The sequence below is a fragment of the Periophthalmus magnuspinnatus genome, chromosome 1, assembly GCF_009829125.3.
Source record: "Periophthalmus magnuspinnatus isolate fPerMag1 chromosome 1, fPerMag1.2.pri, whole genome shotgun sequence".
NCBI classification, from domain to species: Eukaryota; Metazoa; Chordata; class Actinopteri; order Gobiiformes; family Gobiidae; genus Periophthalmus; species Periophthalmus magnuspinnatus.
Genome location: NC_047126.1, coordinates 110,964 through 130,000, shown reverse-complemented (window position 1 = coordinate 130,000; position 19,037 = coordinate 110,964). Strand labels below are relative to the sequence as shown.

Here is a 19,037-nt window from a genome sequence, read left to right as displayed (position 1 = left end):
CTAGACCAGGACTGGACCAGGACTGGACCAGTCTTTCAAAGCTCAGGTGCCTGGTCTTGGTCTGGTCTGGGAGGGCATCCAGGTCATGTTCCTGTGTCAGATTAATGTTAAATGTCCCATGATGCATCTGTCGTCTCTGAAGCTCCGTGTGTCAGATGCACTCCCTCTGTGTGTCAGATTGTGTCAGATGCCCTCCCCGTGTGTCAGATGCACTCCCTCTGTGTGTCAGATTGTGTCAGATGCCCTCCCCGTGTGTCAGATGCACTCCCTCTGTGTGTCAGATTGTGTCAGATGCCCTCCCCGTGTGTTTTTTTTTGTGGTTCATGTTTTTGTAAATCTAAATAAAACTTTCTAAATCCAGTTGAGTTCTGTCGTCTGTGGGGTATTAACATGTTTTATTAGTTTCTCTTTCGTTTCTGACGCTCTGAGTCTCCTCTCCCTTTGCTCTCCGTGCTAAGCCCCTCCCCTTCAGAGCACTAATTAAACTCCTGCACATCACACCAGGTTTGTCACGTCATAGTGCACAGTTTGTATCATGTTTTTGTTTATTTATGGAGGATTGTCGTGTGGAGCATGGGTGATGTAGGCTTGTGGGCGGAGCCTCGTACATGGGTGATGTAGGCCTGTGGGCGGAGCCTCGTACATGGGTGATGTAGGCCTGTGGGCGGAGCCTCGTACATGGGTGATGTAGGCCTGTGGGCGGAGCCTCGTACATGGGTGATGCAGGCCTGTGGGCGGAGCCTCGTACATGGGTGATGCAAGCTTGTGGGCGGAGCCTTGTACAGCTAACTGTAAGGAGGGTTTGAATAGTGCCCAGGGGAGATCTCTAGATTACTCAAACCTGCATGGGTGATGTTTAAACCTCTTGAGGCAGGTTTTTGATGAAGGACCGACATTATAGGAGACAGGAGCAGAGATGTGTCAGATGCCCTCCCCCTGTGTGTCAGATGCCCTCCCCCTGTGTGTCAGATGCCCTCCCAGTGATCAACATAAAAAACAAACTAAACTTTATAAAAATCTGATTTATTTAAATATTTTGACACAACCAATCACATTCTCTCGTTCATGACGGCGGCGTTTCTTCTAAAACGGAGAAACCCGATTGGCCGACGGTCACCGCTGCCTTTTCTCTTTGGCATAAAGCTCCGCCCACTCCAGCACCGCCATGATGTCATCAGCGTGCGCCATCCCCTTCGCTACGAGGTCAGAGCCGCCCGCATTGCCCCGGAAACGCTCACACACGGCCAGCGCCCAATCAGAGGCTGAGAGAGACGACACGCCCTAAAATACACCAATCAGACTGTTTAGGCCGGACCCAGGGCCGGACCCAGGGCCCAGACCCAGGGCCGGACCCAGGGCCGGACCCAGGGCCGGACACCCAGGGCCGGACCCAGGGCCGGACACCCAGGGCCGGACACCCAGGGCCGGACACCCAGGGCCCAGACCGGGCCTTACCTTGGGGACTTGGCAGGCGCACAAGACTTTCCCAGAATGCACCTGGGCCAGCAGGAAAACATATGAGCCAGGAAGTAAGGAGCTGAGCTGGTTCACGGTCTTCATCAGGACCTGTAACGAGACCTGGTTTAGACCTGGTTTAGACCTGGTTTAGACCTGGTTTAGACCTGGTTTAGACCTGGTCCAGACCTGGTTCAGACCTGGTTCAGTCCTGGTTCAGTTCTGGTTCAGTCCTGGTTCTTACCGACAGAGAGTCTGTCCTGACGAGGTCCACAATTAGTCCTCGTTCAGATCTGTGTTTCTGGAGCAGAATCTGGGCCTCGAGGGAACCCTGGGATACAGAGAAGTGTCAGATGCCCTCCCCGTGTGTCACATTGCCTCAGATGCCCTCCCCGTGTGTCACATTGCCTCAGATGCCCTCCCCGTGTGTCACATTGCCTCAGATGCCCTCCCCGTGTGTCACATTGCCTCAGATGCCCTCCCCGTGTGTCACATTGCCTCAGATGCCCTCCCCGTGTGTCACATTGCCTCAGATGCCCTCCCTCACCTGTCTGCTCTCCATCTTGCGGAGGTTGGTGTTACAGATCCTCTGGAGAGTCTTGAGTTTGGTCTGGAGCTCTCTGCGTGTCCACTGAGGGACGAGACCGACGTCCACCTCCTGCAAGAGACGACACGGTGGGAGTAGTAGTGGTAGTAGTGATAATAGAAGTAGTGGTAGTAGTGGTGTTTGTAGTAGTAGTAGTGGTGGTTGTAGTAGTAGTAGTAGTAGTAGTAGTAGTAGTAGTAGATTAATACTAGCATTAACAGTTTGTTTACTCACATTGGTTAGGTGCCCGACTTCTTTGGCCAATCGCTCGGCAGCCTGCAGCGAGTCGGGGGCGGAGCCTGTGACCCTCGTCCAAAGAGAGTCTACTTCCTGCTCCAAGGCCACACCCACCTCTCGGGCCTGACAGAGCGGAGAGGCGTGTGATGCACGTGTGATAAAGACACAAGGGTCAAACTGGAGGGGTCAGGGGTGGGTCAGGGGTGGGGTCAGGGGTCCCGTTGCAGTATTAGTAGTAGTGGTGGTTTTTATGTCCTACATTATGACGACACAAACACAACAGTCACTTTAAACTCTTGAATCAGGGGCTTTTCTGTCCCATGACCCAAAGTGAACCAAAATGTATTTAATAAAGCATTAATCACCTGTTTGGAGGTGGGGTTTTGAGGGGGTGGGGTTTTGAGGGGGTGGGGTTTTGAGGGGGTGGGGTTTTGAGGGGGTGGGGTTTTGAGGGGGTGGGGTTTTGAGGGGGTGGGGTTTTGAGGGGGTGGGGTTTTGAGGGGGTGGGGTTTTGAGGGGGTGGGGTTTTGAGGGGGTGGGGTTTTGAGGGGGTGGGGTTTTGAGGGGGTGGGGTTTTGAGGGGGTGGGGTTTTGAGGGGGTGGGGTTTTGAGGGGGTGGGGTTAATCACCTGTTTGGCGGCGTTGGCAGTGACAGCAATGATGCGGCTGATTCCTTTGATGAACTGTCGCTCTGAAACAACCAGGACGTCCTGAAGGTCTGAGCTCTGGAGAACATGACTGAAACACACATGACAAAATATTACGCTCAGCGAGGTACCGCGCGCAGCGCAGCGAGGTACTGCACAAACCCTTGAACCACCACCTTAACGTGGTGAAGGGGTTTGAATGATCCTGATGCTGCCGGGGGCTTCATGCCCCTGGTGGAGTTGCCCATGGCGGGGGTCCTGGGGGCCCTTTATAATGAGTTTTAGAGAAAGGCCAGTTACGTTCCCCTGCCCTGAGCCTGGGGCAGGTGCTCGTCAGCGAGCATCTGGTGCCTGGCTAGACACAGCCCGAAGGGGCGATGTGCGGCATCGACCAGGGACTCCAACGCCCATGAGGGTATCGACAGTGACGCCTGGGGTCAACACCATGTCCAACACAAGGTCGATCGGTGCACGTGGCACCAGGACACTCCAGGTCAGAGGTCAATGACTTTGTTGTTGTGTCATCTGACCTCTGGCCCCGTGTCTTGGACACTCGGGTGAAGAGAGGGGCAGAGCTGTAGAGCACCACCTGGTGGTGAGTTGGATCTGCTGGTGGAGGAGGAAGGACAGACCTGACAGGCCCAAGCGTGAGGGTCTGTGGGGAACGTCTGGTGGAGCCTCTGTCAGGGGGGTCTTCAACTCCGGGAGAACTTCTCCCTGATCCCAGGGGAGGCATGGGGCCATGTTCTCGATGTGGCGTTCGTAGCTGTGGTCATAAGATCTGTGGTGCTTGTCACAGCGGCAACCCCCGAACCCGGTGGCGTCAGTCATTCCTCGGTTGTAACGAGTGGTTATTTCAGTCAACGTTGCTCTTCTATCAGCTTGAATCACTCGGCCCATTCTCCTCTGACCTCCTCGCCCACAGGACTGCCACATACTGGATGTTTTTTCTCTTTTCACTCCATTTTTTGTAAACCCTAGAAATCCCAGTAACTGAGCAGATTGTGAAATACTCAGACCGGCCCGTCTGGCACCAACAACCAGGCCACGCTCAAAATCGCTTAAATCATCTTTCTGTCCCATTCTGACATTCAGTTTGGAGTTCAGGAGATTGTCTTGACCAGGACCACACCCCTAAATGCACTGAAGCAACTGCCCTGTGATTGGTTGATTAGATAATTGCATTAAGGAGAAATTGAACAGGTCCTAATGATCCTTTAGGTGAGTGTATGCGTGTGTGTGCGTGTGTGTGTGTGTGGGTGTGTGTGTGGGGGGTATGTGTGTGTGTGCGGGGGTGTGTGTGTGCGTGTGTACTATATATAATGGCTCTTTTTATCAGAAAGACAAACTCACGTTCCACAGCAGAGTTCTACGGAGGTCTCTAGGCCCGAGTTCTGGTTCTGACCCTGGTCCTGGAGCAGGTCTGAGGCGGACCGGCCCACGGACACCACTCGCACCGGGTCTGGATAAACCTGCAACACATGAGGGAGTATGAGACATGTGACCCTGTGCGGAGGAGCCTCATTTACACTTTCTAAAGTGAGCCAAACCGGCCCCTTTGAGTGGTAGAACATTCCAAGAGGATCTGGAGCAGTTAGGACCTGGGACCAGCTCACAAGGGGGTGGGGCTAGACACTGTGTGCTTTGGTATTTCCAGGTCACAAAACCTCCAACATGAGACAAACTCACTGCACATAAAGAGGTTTAAACCGTGTAAAGGAGCAGAGCAGTCAAATAAATGCAGAAGAAACAGACGGTAAACCAGAAGAGGTTTTGTGTTTACGCTAGCTTTAGCTTTAGCCGCGTCTCACAGCGACACAAACTGAATTATTAAACATCTTTTTGTGAATCGCTGAGATCAGCCTCATGATTCAGAGTATAATCATTTTAATAACGTTCTGTTTGGGTGACGTCAGTGTCTCAGAGCAAAGTCCTGCCCCTGGATCCAGAGCCTGGAGCAGAGACACAACTGGGCTGGAGGGAGCCGCTCCACAGAGCCGCTCCACAGACCTGAGGCAGATCAGACCTCAGTCTGTGGAGTGTCAGACCAGATACCCTCTGGTTAGGGGGCACTCACCTCGTCCACAGTCCGGACTCCCCTCAGGCTCAGGGCGCTCCTCAGACTCAGCTCTTCACAGAAAACATCCAAGTCCCTCTGCACCAGGTCACACAGCACCAGGTCGACCTGCAGCAGCTGAGACGGACTCAGGACCGACTGTGGACAGAGACCGGGTTAAACCAGGTCTAAACCAGGTCTAAACCAGGTCCTAAACGCAGCCTAAACCAGGTCTAAACCAGGAACTAAACGCAGCCTAAACCAGGTCTAAACCAGGTCTAAACCAGGTCTAAACCGGGCGTTGTACCTTGGTGCTGTAGTCGAAGCGCAGTCTGTCCACAGACACGTGGGAGCCGCGCTGATGCACAGTTGGACCCAGGACCTGCCTCAGAGCAAAACTCAACAGGTGAGTCGCCGTGTGGTTCATCATGAGAGAGAGGCGGGACGACTGTGGACCAATCAGAGAACAGAGTCAGAGAGGCGGGACGACTGTGGACCAATCAGAGAACAGAGTCAGAGAGGCGGGACGACTGTGGACCAATCAGAGAACAGAGTCAGAGAGGCGGGACGACTGTGGACCAATCAGAGAACAGAGTCAGAGAGAGGTGGGACGACTGTGGACCAATCAGAGAACAGAGTCAGAGAGAGGTGGGACGACTGTGGACCAATCAGAGAACAGAGTCAGAGAGGCGGGACGACTGTGGACCAATCAGAGAACAGAGTCAGAGAGAGGCGGGACGACTGTGGACCAATCAGAGAACAGAGTCAGAGAGGCGGGACGACTGTGGACCAATCAGAGAACAGAGTCAGAGAGAGGCGGGACGACTGTGGACCAATCAGAGAACAGAGTGAGCTAAAGTGGCTAACGCCAGCACCTTTAGATTAGCTTTAAAAAAGTCACGGGCCCCGTCACGGGCCCCGTCACGGGCCCCGTGCCGCCCTGGTAGATACAGTGGTGCCTGAGCAGTGATTTATTTCTGGGTCAGCAGAAGGATTTAGTCTTCAATACTAAATTCAATTCGGGATGAAACAGGAGCCAGTGCAGTGATATGTTCAAATGTTCTGACGGCGCTGTTTTGGATGTATTGTAGTTTCTGAATGTCCTTGGCAGGAATCCCTACAAAAAGTCCATTACAATAATCCAACCTTGAGGAGATAAAGGTGTGGACAAGTTTCTCTGTATCTGGAGGGTTAGAGGGGGCGGAGTTTGGACATGCTTCGTAGATGGTGAAACGATGTTTTACACAGTGTTTTATGTGGTTACTGAAAGTCAACTGTGGATCCAACTGAACCCGCAGGTTAGTGACTGAAGAGGAGAGACTGATGACCTGACCATCAAAGGTGAACTGCGATGTAGGAGAAGAGCGGATCTGATGGGAGGTGTGCCTCAATTCTACTACTGTTTATTTGAAGGAAGCTGCCGTTTGTCCTCACCTTTACCTCCTCGGGGCAGTGAGTCGTGACAGAGCTTCAGACGGGCTTGGGGCAGTTCTGATGTACAGCTGTATGTCATAAACATAACGGGAAGGACAACCCATGTCTGCTGACGACATGACCGAGGAGCAGCATGAAGATGGTAAAAAAGGATGGGGCCGAGAACCGACCCCTGTGGAACCCCACATGTGACAGGGAGAAGTAAGAAGGACTTACTGGGAGGAAACAAGTCCACACCTGGAAACACTAATACAGTTCCCACGAGACAATGGTGGAGGCACAATGATGAGTCTTAGACCAATCAGAGAGAGGAGAGACTCACCTGGTCCAGGTGAAGCTGGACTTGGTCTCCGGTCCGGATCAGGTCTGAGACTTGGACCACATGAAGGACGTACCCCCCACAGGAAGTGACATCAGAGAGAGGGAGCACCGCTTCCTGTAACACATCAGAGTTACATACAAATACTACGTCCCGCCGCGGTGTCCGCCGCGGTGTCCGCCGCGGTGTCCGCCGCGGTGTCCGCCGCGGTGTCCGCCGCGGTGTCCGCCGCGGTGTCCGCCGCGGTGTCCGCCGCGGTGTCCATTAAATCTTAGTGTAGTAGTAGTGTGTAATGGTCTAATCTTCCATCTGTCCCGGTCATGGTCCCGGTCATGGTCCCGGTCATGGTCCCGGTCCAGTCCTGACCTGGGTGCTGAGGTAGCCCTGGTCTGGACTCTGTCCTCCTTTTTCGCTGTAGAAACAGGTCTGGTCCAGAATGAGTCCACAGAGACCCTCTGAGACCTGGTCCACCAAAGTCCGGTTATAGACCAGGGCCAGGACCTGAGCCGAGCAGGACGGAAACACTGAGGAAACAGAAAAAAGATTAACTCTGCCTACAGGGGGCGCTATTTAAAGGGCACACATATTTACTGCTGTCCAAATGTCCAGTGAGAGAAAAAAGTGCACTCAAAACTTCACACAATGCACCTTGAAAAGTAGGGTCCACCACAGGACGTACACTGTATGTAGTACTTTGTGTACTTCCCATCATGTACTTGTATGTATTGGTACTTGTAGTTCTTGTCGTAGTACTCACCGTACTTGCCGTCCTGTTTGTAGTACTGGTACGCGGCAGATTCGTCGGTGTGAGGGACTCCACGCCGCTGAAGCTCGCTCAGAGTCGCCACGTCCAGAGTCGTGACATCATCAGCTCTTGGCGAATCAGACGCCACCTGCAGAATGACATCTGGTTTAGTCCTGGTTTAGTCCTGGTTCAGTCCTGGTTCAGTCCTGGTTTAGTCCTGGTTCAGTCCTGGTTTAGTCCTGGTTTAGTCCTGGTTTAGTCCTGGTTTAGTCCTGGTTTAGTCCTGGTCCAGACCTTGTTTTGGGCCTTGATCTGGTCCAGTTCTTCTGGGTCGACTTGGACTCCTCTTTCAGTCAGAACCAGATCCACAAGGTCTAGAGGGAAACCCAGGTCTCTGTGCAGAGACCAGGCCACAGACGCTGAGGAGGAGGATGAAGAGGAGGAGAAGAGAGACAGAAGTGAGGGGAAAAAGAGGAGAGTCAGCAGGAGTTTGTGTGTGGACTTTAATTTGGAGATGACCTCATGGTGAGATCCTCCTGATGTACTGCACAATATTAAACTTTAGATACACCAAAAACAGAGGGTCATTACAGTAAAGTGTTTAAATCCCCCAAAAGACTAAAGGCAAAAGAACAACCTCGATCACATCCATCTTGTTTGTAGTCCTTTATGTTTGTAGTTCTTACCGGGGAACACTGCTCCGGGCTCCATCTTGTTTGTAGTCCTTTATGTTTGTAGTTCTTACCGGGGAACACTGCTCCAGGCTCCATCTTGTTTGTAGTCCTTTATGTTTGTAGTTCTTACCGGGGAACACTGCTCCGGGCTCCATCTTGTTTGTAGTCCTTTATGTTTGTAGTTCTTACCGGGGAACACTGCTCCGGGCTCCATCTTGTTTGTAGTCCTTTATGTTTGTAGTTCTTACCGGGGAACACTGCTCCAGGCTCCATCTTGTTTGTAGTCCTTTATGTTTGTAGTTCTTACCGGGGAACGCTGCTCCGGGCTCCATCTTGTGCAGCGTTCTCTGGATGAGTCGTGTTCCTTGTTTGAGGGATGACAGAAACTGTGCCTCATTCTCGTTTATCACCTCCACAATCTTAAAGAAAAAATAGATTTAGGTCAAAATTTAAAGTTTAAGTTCTGCTGTGTTCATGTGGCCCGAGCGAAAAGGTTAAAATTTTGAGATGCTAAAAACAAATCTGACAGTTCTCTGTTAAACTCTTAACTGTGATAATGATTTAATTATTGGTCTTATCAAAATCCCGACTTTCCAAGATTAAAAAACATGAACAACAACAAAAGCAACAAACAAAAACAACTGACCCTGTGCTGCTCCGCCCACAGCTCCGGGTACACGCCCCCCTGAACAAGAGCACAAGTATGTTTATCATGAGGCCCGCGGGCGAGGCCCGCGCCCGCAGGCGAGGGCGAGGCCCGCAGGCGAGGGCGAGGCCCGCAGGCGAGGGCGAGGCGAGTCCCCCCCGACCACACACACACACACACAGGTGAGTCGAGTCCCCCCCCACACACACGTGAGTCGAGTCCCCCCCACACACACACGTGAGTCGAGTCCCCCCCACACACACACGTGAGTCGAGTCCCCCCCACACACACGTGAGTCGAGTCCCCCCCACACACACACGTGAGTCGAGTCCCCCCCACACACACACGTGAGTCGAGTCCCCCCCACACACACACGTGAGTCGAGTCCCCCACACACACACACACACACACACGAGTCGAGTCCCCCCCACACACACACACACGAGTCGAGTCCCCCCCCACACACACACACGAGAGTCGAGTCCCCCCCACACACACACACGAGTCGAGTCCCCCCCCCCCCCACACACACACACACGAGTCGAGTCCCCCCCCACACACACACGTGAGTCGAGTCCCCCCCCGACCACACACACACGTGAGTCGAGTCCCCCCCGACCACACACACACACGTGAGTCGAGTCCCCCCCCGACCACACACACACACGTGAGTCGAGTCCCCCCCCGACCACACACACACACGTGAGTCGAGTCCCCCCCGACCACACACACACACAGGTGAGTCGAGTCCCCCCCGACCACACACACACAGGTGAGTCGAGTCCCCCCCGACCACACACACACAGGTGAGTCGAGTCCCCCCCGACCACACACACACGTGAGTCGAGTCCCCCCCGACCACACACAGGTGAGTCGAGTCCCCCCGACCACACACACGTGAGTCGAGTCCCCCCGACCACACACACGTGAGTCGAGTCCCCCACACACACACGTGAGTCGAGTCCCCCACACACACACACACGTGAGTCGAGTCCCCCCACACACACAGGTGAGTCGAGTCCCCCCCCCACACACACACACAGGTGAGTCGAGTCCCCCCCCACACACACACAGGTGAGTCGAGTCCCCCCCACACACTCACAGGTGAGTCGAGTCCCCCACACACACACACACAGGTGAGTCGAGTCCCCCCCACACACACACACAGGTGAGTCGAGTCCCCCCCACACACACACACACAGGTGAGTCGAGTCCCCCCCACACACACACACAGGTGAGTCGAGTCCCCCCCACACACACACACAGGTGAGTCGAGTCCCCCCCCCCCCCCACACACACACACACAGGTGAGTCGAGTCCACACACATACACACACACAGGTGAGTCGAGTCCCAACTTTGCAGAACAAAACTGACCAGAATCTGAGCCACAGTTGGGACCAGGCGCCCCAGAGTGCCCTCAGGAGCCTTTAGGACCTCCAGGGAGAACCGCACCGCCCTGCGCAAGATCCTCCTCAACACCAGCCTAGAACAGAGAACCAGGTCAGAACCAGGACTCAACCAGAGCCACAGGAGGAGAACAGAGCCGCAGGAGGAGAGCCACAGGAGGAGAGCAGAGCCACAGGAGGAGAGCAGAGCCACAGGAGGAGAGCAGAGCCACAGGAGGAGAGCAGAGCCACAGGAGGAGAGCAGAGCCACAGGAGGAGAGCAGAGCCACAGGAGGAGAGCAGAGCCACAGGAGGAGAGCAGAGCCACAGGAGGAGAGCAGAGCCACAGGAGGAGAGCAGAGCCACAGGAGGAGACAGGAGCACTCACTCAGCGCCGCTCATCCCGGGGTGGACTCCGTCAGCGATGCACACGGCCAAAGTTCGGACATGATCCACAACCACACGGTACGCTGTGTCCAGGAGCCCCGGGCCCCCGGAGTATGGGACCGCCCCTGACAACTGACACAAAGACCTGGTTTAGACCCGGTCTCGCCCCCGGCCTCGTCCCCGGTCTCGCCCCCGGCCTCGTCCCCGGCCTCGTCCCCGGTCTCGCCCCCGGTCTCGCCCCCGGTCTCGCCCCCGGTCTCGCCCCCGGTCTCGCCCCCGGTCTCGCCCCCGGTCTCGCCCCCGGTCTCGCCCCCGGTCTCGGTCTCGTACCTGGTGCAGGTGCAGGATCAGGGGGAGGAACAGATCTGTGTCGTAGTTTGACGACTTGTTTTGTAAAACTGAGACGAGTCGTTCCAAACCCATCCCAGTGTCCACACTGCGGAGGGGGAGGGGCCAGAGCGACGCGTCCGCCTGCCTGAGCCAATCAGAGGAGAGAGGGGTTAAACCGACCAATCAGAGGAGAGTGGGGTGTTGTGGAAAAATTGCAGTTTTAGATGAAATTTAATCCATTTGTGAAGCTCGGTGAGTTTTGAAATACAGAAGAAAAAGTTTATTGTTTGTTACAGCAGATACAGACAGGACAGGGCCCAGGTCTGGACACAGACTGGACAGGACAGGGCCCAGGTCTGGACACAGACTGGGAGCCTCTCCCCAGTCTCCCTCTCAGTCTAAGTCTAAACCCCTTGAGCGTCTGGTCTGACCGTTTTATACCAGAAGGACAAAGCTACGCACATTTTAAAGCTTTTGTTTCACACAGAGATAATGAACTTAGACAGAACCACAGCGAGTTTCCTGTGGGATGGAGACTTCACACGTGTTAATGTCTGGCCTGAGTCTGACACAGATCAAATGTATTTAAAGACACATGAGTGAACATGAATGTACTTAAATTTACATCACAGGGGTTAAACCGACCAATCAGAGGAGGAGTCCTGCCTCAGTACTGCCCAGTACCTGTTGTACTCCATAAAGACCAGGTTCCATATCTCGAGGACCTCTGGACAGCCTCGGTTGACAAGCGGAGCTGCGTCTCGGGCCCCTCTCAGGTCCACGTGGATCTCGGTGCAAGGGCCACAGGGGCCAGTGTCCCCCATCTCCCAAAAGTTGTCCTCCAGCCCGAAGGGGAGCACCCTGTGAGGGGGCAGGCTGTGGAGAGAGGGGAGAGACTAGTCTGCGGTCCGGTCCCCGTCTCCGGTCCCCGTCTCCGGTCCCCGTCTCCGGTCCCCGTCTCCGGTCCCCGTCTCCGGTCCAGTCCCCGTCTCCGGTCCAGTCCCCGTCTCCGGTCTCTGGACTTACCCGAGCTGTAGCCACACCTCTCTGGTCTCTAGGTCCGGGGGAAGTCCAGATCCTGGGTCTCCGTTGAAGAAGGACACGTACAGGCGCTCTTTGGGGATCTGATAGACCTCTGTGAGAAGAGTCCAGGCCATGGAGCACGCCTCACTCTGAGGACACCAAAATCGGTTAGGATCTGGTTCTAGACCTGCTCAAATCCTACTCTAGTCCTGGTCTGGTCTTAGTCTTAATTCAGACCTTGAAGTAGTCCTGGTCCCAGTCCTGGTCCCAGTCCTGGTCCCAGTCCTGGTCCCAGTCCTGGTCCCAGTCCTGGTCCCAGTCCTGGTCCCAGTCCTGGTCCCAGTCCTGGTCCCAGTCCTGGTCCCAGTCCTGGTCCCAGTCCTGGTCCCAGTCCTGGTTATGTTCTCAGTCTCGGTCTCAGTTCAAACCTAGAAATGGTCCCGAAGCTCCAGAAGCCCATGATCTCAAAGAAGGTGTGGTGGGACAAGTCCTGGTTCAGTCCTGGTCCTGGTTTAGTCCCAGTTCTGGTCCAGTCCAAGTCCAGTCCAGGTTTAGTCCTGGTCCAGACCTTGAAATAGTCCCCGAAGCTCCACGAGCCCATCATCTCAAAGAAGGTGTGGTGGGAGTGGTCTTTGCCGACGTCATCGAGGTCGTTGTGCTTGCCGCCGGCGCGTACGCACTTCTGAGAATTCACCGCACGGCGAAGCGACGACAGCGGCGTGCGCGGGTCCGCTGTGCCCAGCAGAAGGGGCTTAAACTGGGGACAGATCAGAGGTCAGAGGCTTAAGGACATACAGGGTCAGAAACGACACAGAGGGTCAGAAATGACAGAGGGTCAGAAACGACAGAGGGTCAGAAACGACAGAGGCGGCCTTTGTCCCTTCACTTGTTCAGCTCTGACCCTTCGCACTGTAACGTCTCAGCGCTGGAACATGAGCTCCAGTGTAAAGCCTCGTTTTCGTTGTTTCACTTTGGAGCAGATCGGTAGAGTCCACAAGTGGACCCTCGAGCGCCTGACCCCGGAGGTACCGGCTCCAGGGCGCCTGACCCCGGAGGTACCGGCTCCAGGGCGCCTGACCCCGGAGGTACCGGCTCCAGGGCGCCTGACCCCGGAGGTACCGGCTCCAGGGCGCCTGACCCCGGAGGTACCGGCTCCAGGGCGCCTGACCCCGGAGGTACCGGCTCCAGGGCGCCTGACCCCGGAGGTACCGGCTCCAGGGCACCTGACCCCGGAGGTACCGGCTCCAGAGCTAGTACCTCACAGAGACACACCTCAGCTGGAGGGAGACGCCCCAAATCAGAAGGTCCGAAGAGACAGAGCGTGTCTGAAGAAGCGGCCTGTGTGCGGTGATGGTTTAATCTTTTATTGTTAAACATTTGGGGAGTTTTTGTTTGATTTTGGTTCATGTTCTGGTCCATGTTTTGGTCTGTGGTTCTGGCCCATGTTTTGGTCTGTGGTTCTGGCCCATGTTTTGGTCTGTGGTTCTGGCCCATGTGTGGTTCTGGCCCATGTTCTGGTCCAGTAAAATTTTAAAGAAACCAAAATATAAAATTACATTAAACACTATATACACATATATAAATATAAGAACTTCACAAGGACTAAAACGGGACCAAAGCGGGACCAAAACGGGACCAAAGCGGGACCAAAGCGGGACCAAAACGGGACTAAAACGGGACCAAAACGGGACTAAAAAGGGACTAAAGCGGGACCAAAACAGGACTAAAACGGGACTAAAGCAGGACTAAAACGGGACCAAAACAGGACTAAAGCAGGACTAAAACGGGACCAAAACAGGACTAAAACAGGACTAAAACAGGACTAAAACAGGACTAAAACAGGACTAAAGCAGGACTAAAGCAGGACTAAAGCAGGACTAAAGCAGGACTAAAGCAGGACTAAAGCAGGACTAAAGCAGGACTAAAGCAGGACTAAAACGGGACCAAAACGGGACTAAAACGGGACCAAAACAGGACCAAAACAGGACTAAAACAGGACTAAAACGGGACTAAAACGGGACCAAAACAGGACTAAAGCAGGACTAAAACGGGACCAAAACAGGACTAAAGCAGGACTAAAACGGGACTAAAACGGGACCAAAACAGGACTAAAACAGGACTAAAGCAGGACTAAAGCAGGACTAAAACGGGACCAAAGCGGGACCAAAACGGGACTAAAACGGGACCAAAACGGGACTAAAGCAGGACCAAAATGGGACCAAAACAGGACTAAAGCAGGACTAAAACGGGACCAAAACAGGACTAAAACAGGACTAAAGCAGGACTAAAGCGGGACTAAAACGGGACCAAAACGGGACTAAAACGGGACTAAAACGGGACTAAAACGGGACTAAAACGGGACTAAAACGGGACCAAAACAGGACTAAAACAGGACTAAAGCAGGACTAAAACGGGACCAAAACAGGACTAAAACAGGACTAAAACAGGACTAAAACAGGACTAAAGCAGGACTAAAGCAGGACTAAAGCAGGACTAAAGCAGGACTAAAGCAGGACCAAAACGGGACCAAAACGGGACCAAAACGGGACTAAAACGGGACTAAAACGGGACTAAAACGGGACTAAAACGGGACTAAAACGGGACTAAAACGGGACTAAAACGGGACCAAAACAGGACTAAAACGGGACTAAAACGGGACTAAAACAGGACTAAAGCAGGACTAAAACGGGACCAAAACAGGACCAAAGCAGGACTAAAACGGGACTAAAACAGGACTAAAACAGGACTAAAGCAGGACTAAAACGGGACCAAAACAGGACTAAAACAGGACTAAAGCAGGACTAAAGCGGGACCAAAACGGGACCAAAACGGGACTAAAACGGGACTAAAACGGGACTAAAACGGGACCAAAACAGGACTAAAACAGGACTAAAACAGGACTAAAACAGGACTAAAACGGGACCAAAACAGGACTAAAGCAGGACTAAAGCAGGACTAAAGCAGGACTAAAACGGGACCAAAACGGGACCAAAACGGGACTAAAACGGGACTAAAGCAGGACCAAAACGGGACCAAAACGGGACCAAAACAGGACTAAAACAGGACCAAAACGGGACTAAAACGGGACCAAAACAGGACCAAAACGGGACTAAAACGGGACCAAAACGGGACTAAAACGGGACTAAAACGGGACTAAAACGGGACTAAAACGGGACCAAAACAGGACCAAAACAGGACTAAAGCAGGACTAAAGCAGGACTAAAACGGGACCAAAACAGGACTAAAACAGGACTAAAGCAGGACTAAAGCAGGACTAAAACGGGACCAAAACGGGACCAAAACGGGACTAAAACGGGACTAAAACGGGACTAAAACGGGACGAAAACGGGACGAAAACAGGACTATAATCCAGGACCGGTGTGACCCGGTTCTGACCTGGTTCATTCCCGCGTTCACAAACAGCAGACTCGGGTCCGCGCGGGGCCGGACCGGGCTGGACGGGACCAGCTCATGGCCCCGGGCCCGGTAGAACTCGATGAAGTCAGACCGGACCTGAGCAGCGGACCTGAGGCCGCGGAGCTGCGGCGTGTGGAGGCTCCAGGGGACACGGGGGACACGGGGGACACGGGCCCAGGCTGTGGCGGCCCCTGGGAGTCGCGGGAGTCGCAGGAGCCGCATGGGTCCGGGTGGGTCCGGGTGGGTTCAGGGTTCTGACTTCAGGATGTTACTCATGTAACTCATATGTGCAGCGCCGGTGGGTCAGGCGCATGCGCAGTGCAGAGGTTCTTCTTCTGTTGGCGGTGTAGAGAGCTCACTCGCGCCCCCTCAGGCCGCAGCGCGCATTACACCACACGCGGCTAAAACTGGAAAAACAAAGAATCTGTGACGTTTAAACTTTTATATTTATCTTTTCACGTGAGAATCTCCCCGGGGTCACGTGCGGGTTTGTGCTGGATTAAAGTTTCCTCTCACTGTTGGGTTTCTAGTTCCGTCCGCGGGTCTCGTGCACGTGGGGCACGCGGCAGTTGCACGCGGCAGGTGCACGCGGCAGGTGCACGCACTCATCAGCCTCATCACGCACACCTGTTCCCGCCTCAGTGAGGTCAGGCTGTTTATGACACGTGAGCTCCTGCTGTTTGACTTTTTCTCTTTTTTTCCTCTTTTCAGTAGATTCAGACTCAGATGATTCAATGTGACACATTTTGGTTCTGGATATTTTAGTATAAAACTCATATGTTTAGTTTTAATTGTTTTTCCCTGAATTTTCCCTGGTTCTGATCCGATTCTGACCCGGTTTACCCTTGTTCTACCCTCAGGACCCCCTCGGACCGGTGCAGGATGCAGAAGGGACTGAAGAAGTACTTCGTAAACATGGACGAGTACCTGTGCAGCCTCGGCCTGTACCGCAAGATGGTGGCACGAGACGCGTCCAGCCTGTTCCGCTCCGTGTCTGAGCAGGTGAGACAGGTGAGGGTGGGGTCACGTGAGACAGGTGAGGAGAGGGTGGGGTCACGTGTGACAGTTGAGAGTGCGGTGTCAGGTGAGATAGGAGAGGGCGTGGCCAGGTGAGACAGGTGAGGAGAGGGCGGGGTCACATGTGGGGCGACAGTGGCTCAGTGGTTGAGTGTTGGTCTCCCAACCCGAAGGTCGGAGGATCGGGTCCCGCTCGGACCAAGTTCTGTCGTTGTGTCCTTAGGCAAGACACTTCACCCACATTGCCTAGTATGAAAGTGGTGTGTGTGTGAATGATGGTGGTGGTCGGAGGGGCCGATGGCGCAGATTGGCAGCCTCGCTTCCGTCAGTCTCCCCAGGGCAGCTGTGGCTACAGTAGTATCTGACCATCATCAAGTGTGGAAATGAATGAATAATGACTCTAGTGTGGAGGCTTTGAGAGGCTTTGACAAGACTGTAAAGAGCATTACAAGTGTAAGACATTATTATTATTACATGTGGGGGGGTCTTTTGTCTTTTTTATGAATAGAAAGGAGTAGTGACTGTTCTGTGGAGAGTCTAAGGACAGGGGGCGCTCTGGAACACTAATCCATTTTCTTGTTTTGTTGATTAATTTGCTCGTGTGTTATTGACCGTTGTCTGTTTTACTGTTGATTTTCTAACTTTCTGTCCAGATTAGCCACTATAGCTGCTGCTGTGAGTGACGTCACACTCAGTCACTTCTTAGCGGCTAATTTGGAGCAGAGTTCCACATTTGGAATTCTGACCATGAGTATCATAGCAACCAAAGAGCCAATCCAGAGCGAGGAAGTTGAAGCTAACGCCACTTCCCGCTCACACCGCTGGTTTAACGGGAGCGGGCGCTTAACAACACTGTCAATCAAACCTGTTGCTAACGCTAACAGGAGCGACCTCGGGAAAGAAGGACCTGATTTGTCTGTTATTAATGTTCAGATCTGGATTTACAGACACAATAGTGAAATAAAAACCCCAGGATCATGTAGAGGGTTAATACGAACATTTAAGACCAGAATGAGTCTGAAGCAGCAGAGACACAGAGAGGACACAGAGAGGACACAGAGAGGACACAGAGAGGACACAGAGAGGACACAGAGAGGACACAGAGAGGACACAGAGAGGACACAGAGAGGACACAGAGGGGACACAGTTTAACACAGAAAGTAAATTAAAGCCAGAGTTGATGGAGCAGGAAGTGCGCCCACGATCCCTTCCTGTTTGGAACGCGGTGTCCATTTATATAAACAGTGTGTGGACAAAGTCATATCTCAAAACTTGTGAAAATGTAAATCTCAAACTTGTACCTGTAAAAGGACATTTGTAAGTGTAAAATAGTTGTATTTGTAGTGTTAATATTTGTGTTTACTCTGTCAAACTGCTGTTTCTGTTTAGACTTTAGTCTCTTCTCTGTGTCCTCTGTCCTCAGCTTTATTACTCTCAGAACTACCACCAGAAGATCCGCCAGTCCTGTGCCAACCACATGAGGGCGCACCACACCTGCTTCGAACCGGTAACCACCCGGTTTAGACCCGGTTTAGACCCGGTTTAGACCCGGTTTAGACCCGGTTTAGACCCGGTTTAGACCCGGTTTAGACCTGGTGTTTGTCTTTTCCAGTTTGTGGAAGGCTCGTTTGAGAAGTACCTGCAGCGTCTGGAGGACCCAAAGGTCAGTGTTCTTTACAGTACTATAGTACTCTGTAGTACTATGTAGTACTGTGTAGTACTCTGACGTTCTAAGTACTTGTTAAAGTATTTAGAACATAAAGATGTTAAAGTGGGACTGAAGTGTAAACCTGATGTTTCTGCAGGAGACGGTGGGACAAGTGGAGATCAAGGCTCTGTCCCAACTCTACAGGTCCCACTACACATGGTCTAGTCCTGGTCTAGTCCTGGTCTAGTCCTGGTCTAGTCCTGGTCTAGTCCTGGTCTAGTCCTGGTCTAGACCTGGTTTAGACCTGGTTTAGACCTGGTTTAGACCTGGTTTAGACCTGGTTTAGACCTGGTTTAGTCCGGCTCAAGTCCAAGACTAACCTTGGTCTTGATCTGGTCTTGTCTAAATCCAGACGCTGTTTCCTGATCTATCGTTACCCGGGGAAACCTCCCACCGTCATCGCTGATGAAGACTACAGCGAGAAGGTCCACTCTGATTGGTCCAGAGTCATCTGTCTGCACTCTGATTGGCTCTGCCTCTGTGCACTCTGCTCTGATTGGCTCTGCCTCTGTGCCCTCTGCTCTGATTGGCTCTGTCTCTGTGCACTCTGCTCTGATTGGCTCTGCCTCTGTGCCCTCTGCTCTGATTGGCTCTGTCTCTGTGCCCTCTGCTCTGATTGGCTCTGTCTCTGTGCACTCTGCTCTGATTGGCTCTGTCTCTGTGCCCTCTGCTCTGATTGGCTCTGCCTCTGTGCACTCTGCTCTGATTGGCTCTGTCTCTGTGCACTCTGCTCTGATTGGCTCTGCCTCTGTGCCCTCTGCTCTGATTGGCTCTGTCTCTGTGCCCTCTGCTCTGATTGGCTCTGTCTCTGTGCCCTCTGCTCTGATTGGTTCAGGTGACCTTGTGCTGTTCAATAAATGGACACTACGACATTGTTTACCCGAGGAGCTACCCTCAGTCTGCAGCGCTCTGCCAGTGTGAGTACTACAAAGTATTACAAAGTACTACAACAGTACTACAGTGTGAATT

The 19,037-nt window shown here is 53.2% G+C and overlaps 2 protein-coding genes across 3 annotated transcripts in view; one reads left to right on the top strand and one right to left on the bottom strand.

The window, feature by feature from the left end:
* Positions 1–1,009: 1,009 nt before the first annotated feature.
* aars2 (alanyl-tRNA synthetase 2, mitochondrial (putative)) lies at positions 1,010–15,978 on the bottom strand. Of its 2 annotated transcripts, XM_033973540.2 has the most exons (22): positions 15,323–15,920; positions 12,495–12,683; positions 11,930–12,075; positions 11,588–11,779; positions 10,904–11,048; positions 10,575–10,705; positions 10,176–10,284; positions 8,800–8,838; positions 8,461–8,572; positions 7,774–7,898; positions 7,492–7,627; positions 7,101–7,258; positions 6,738–6,851; positions 5,289–5,429; positions 5,003–5,140; positions 4,279–4,397; positions 2,908–3,016; positions 2,276–2,401; positions 2,003–2,113; positions 1,700–1,786; positions 1,456–1,566; positions 1,010–1,281 (listed from the first exon to the last, which is right to left on the bottom strand). In XM_033973540.2, the coding sequence occupies exons 1-22, from the start codon at positions 15,563–15,565 to the stop codon at positions 1,114–1,116; spliced, it is 2,949 nt and encodes a 982-aa protein (XP_033829431.1). In that variant the 5' UTR covers positions 15,566–15,920; the 3' UTR covers positions 1,010–1,113. The 2 variants fall into 2 exon arrangements, with proteins under 2 accessions (XP_033829431.1, XP_055078325.1); XM_055222350.1 differs by lacking the exon at positions 8,800–8,838 and having other exon boundaries at positions 15,323–15,978.
* Positions 15,872–19,037, top strand: part of alg13 (ALG13 UDP-N-acetylglucosaminyltransferase subunit) — a 17,785-nt gene continuing 14,619 nt past the window's right edge. The window contains exons 1-7 of the mRNA XM_055222388.1: positions 15,872–16,008; positions 16,204–16,345; positions 17,784–17,867; positions 17,973–18,023; positions 18,166–18,212; positions 18,421–18,493; positions 18,904–18,985. Of these exons, the coding sequence (XP_055078363.1) occupies positions 16,226–16,345; positions 17,784–17,867; positions 17,973–18,023; positions 18,166–18,212; positions 18,421–18,493; positions 18,904–18,985 (457 nt within the window). The 5' untranslated portion in view covers positions 15,872–16,008; positions 16,204–16,225. The remainder of the gene's footprint in view (positions 16,009–16,203; positions 16,346–17,783; positions 17,868–17,972; positions 18,024–18,165; positions 18,213–18,420; positions 18,494–18,903; positions 18,986–19,037) is intronic.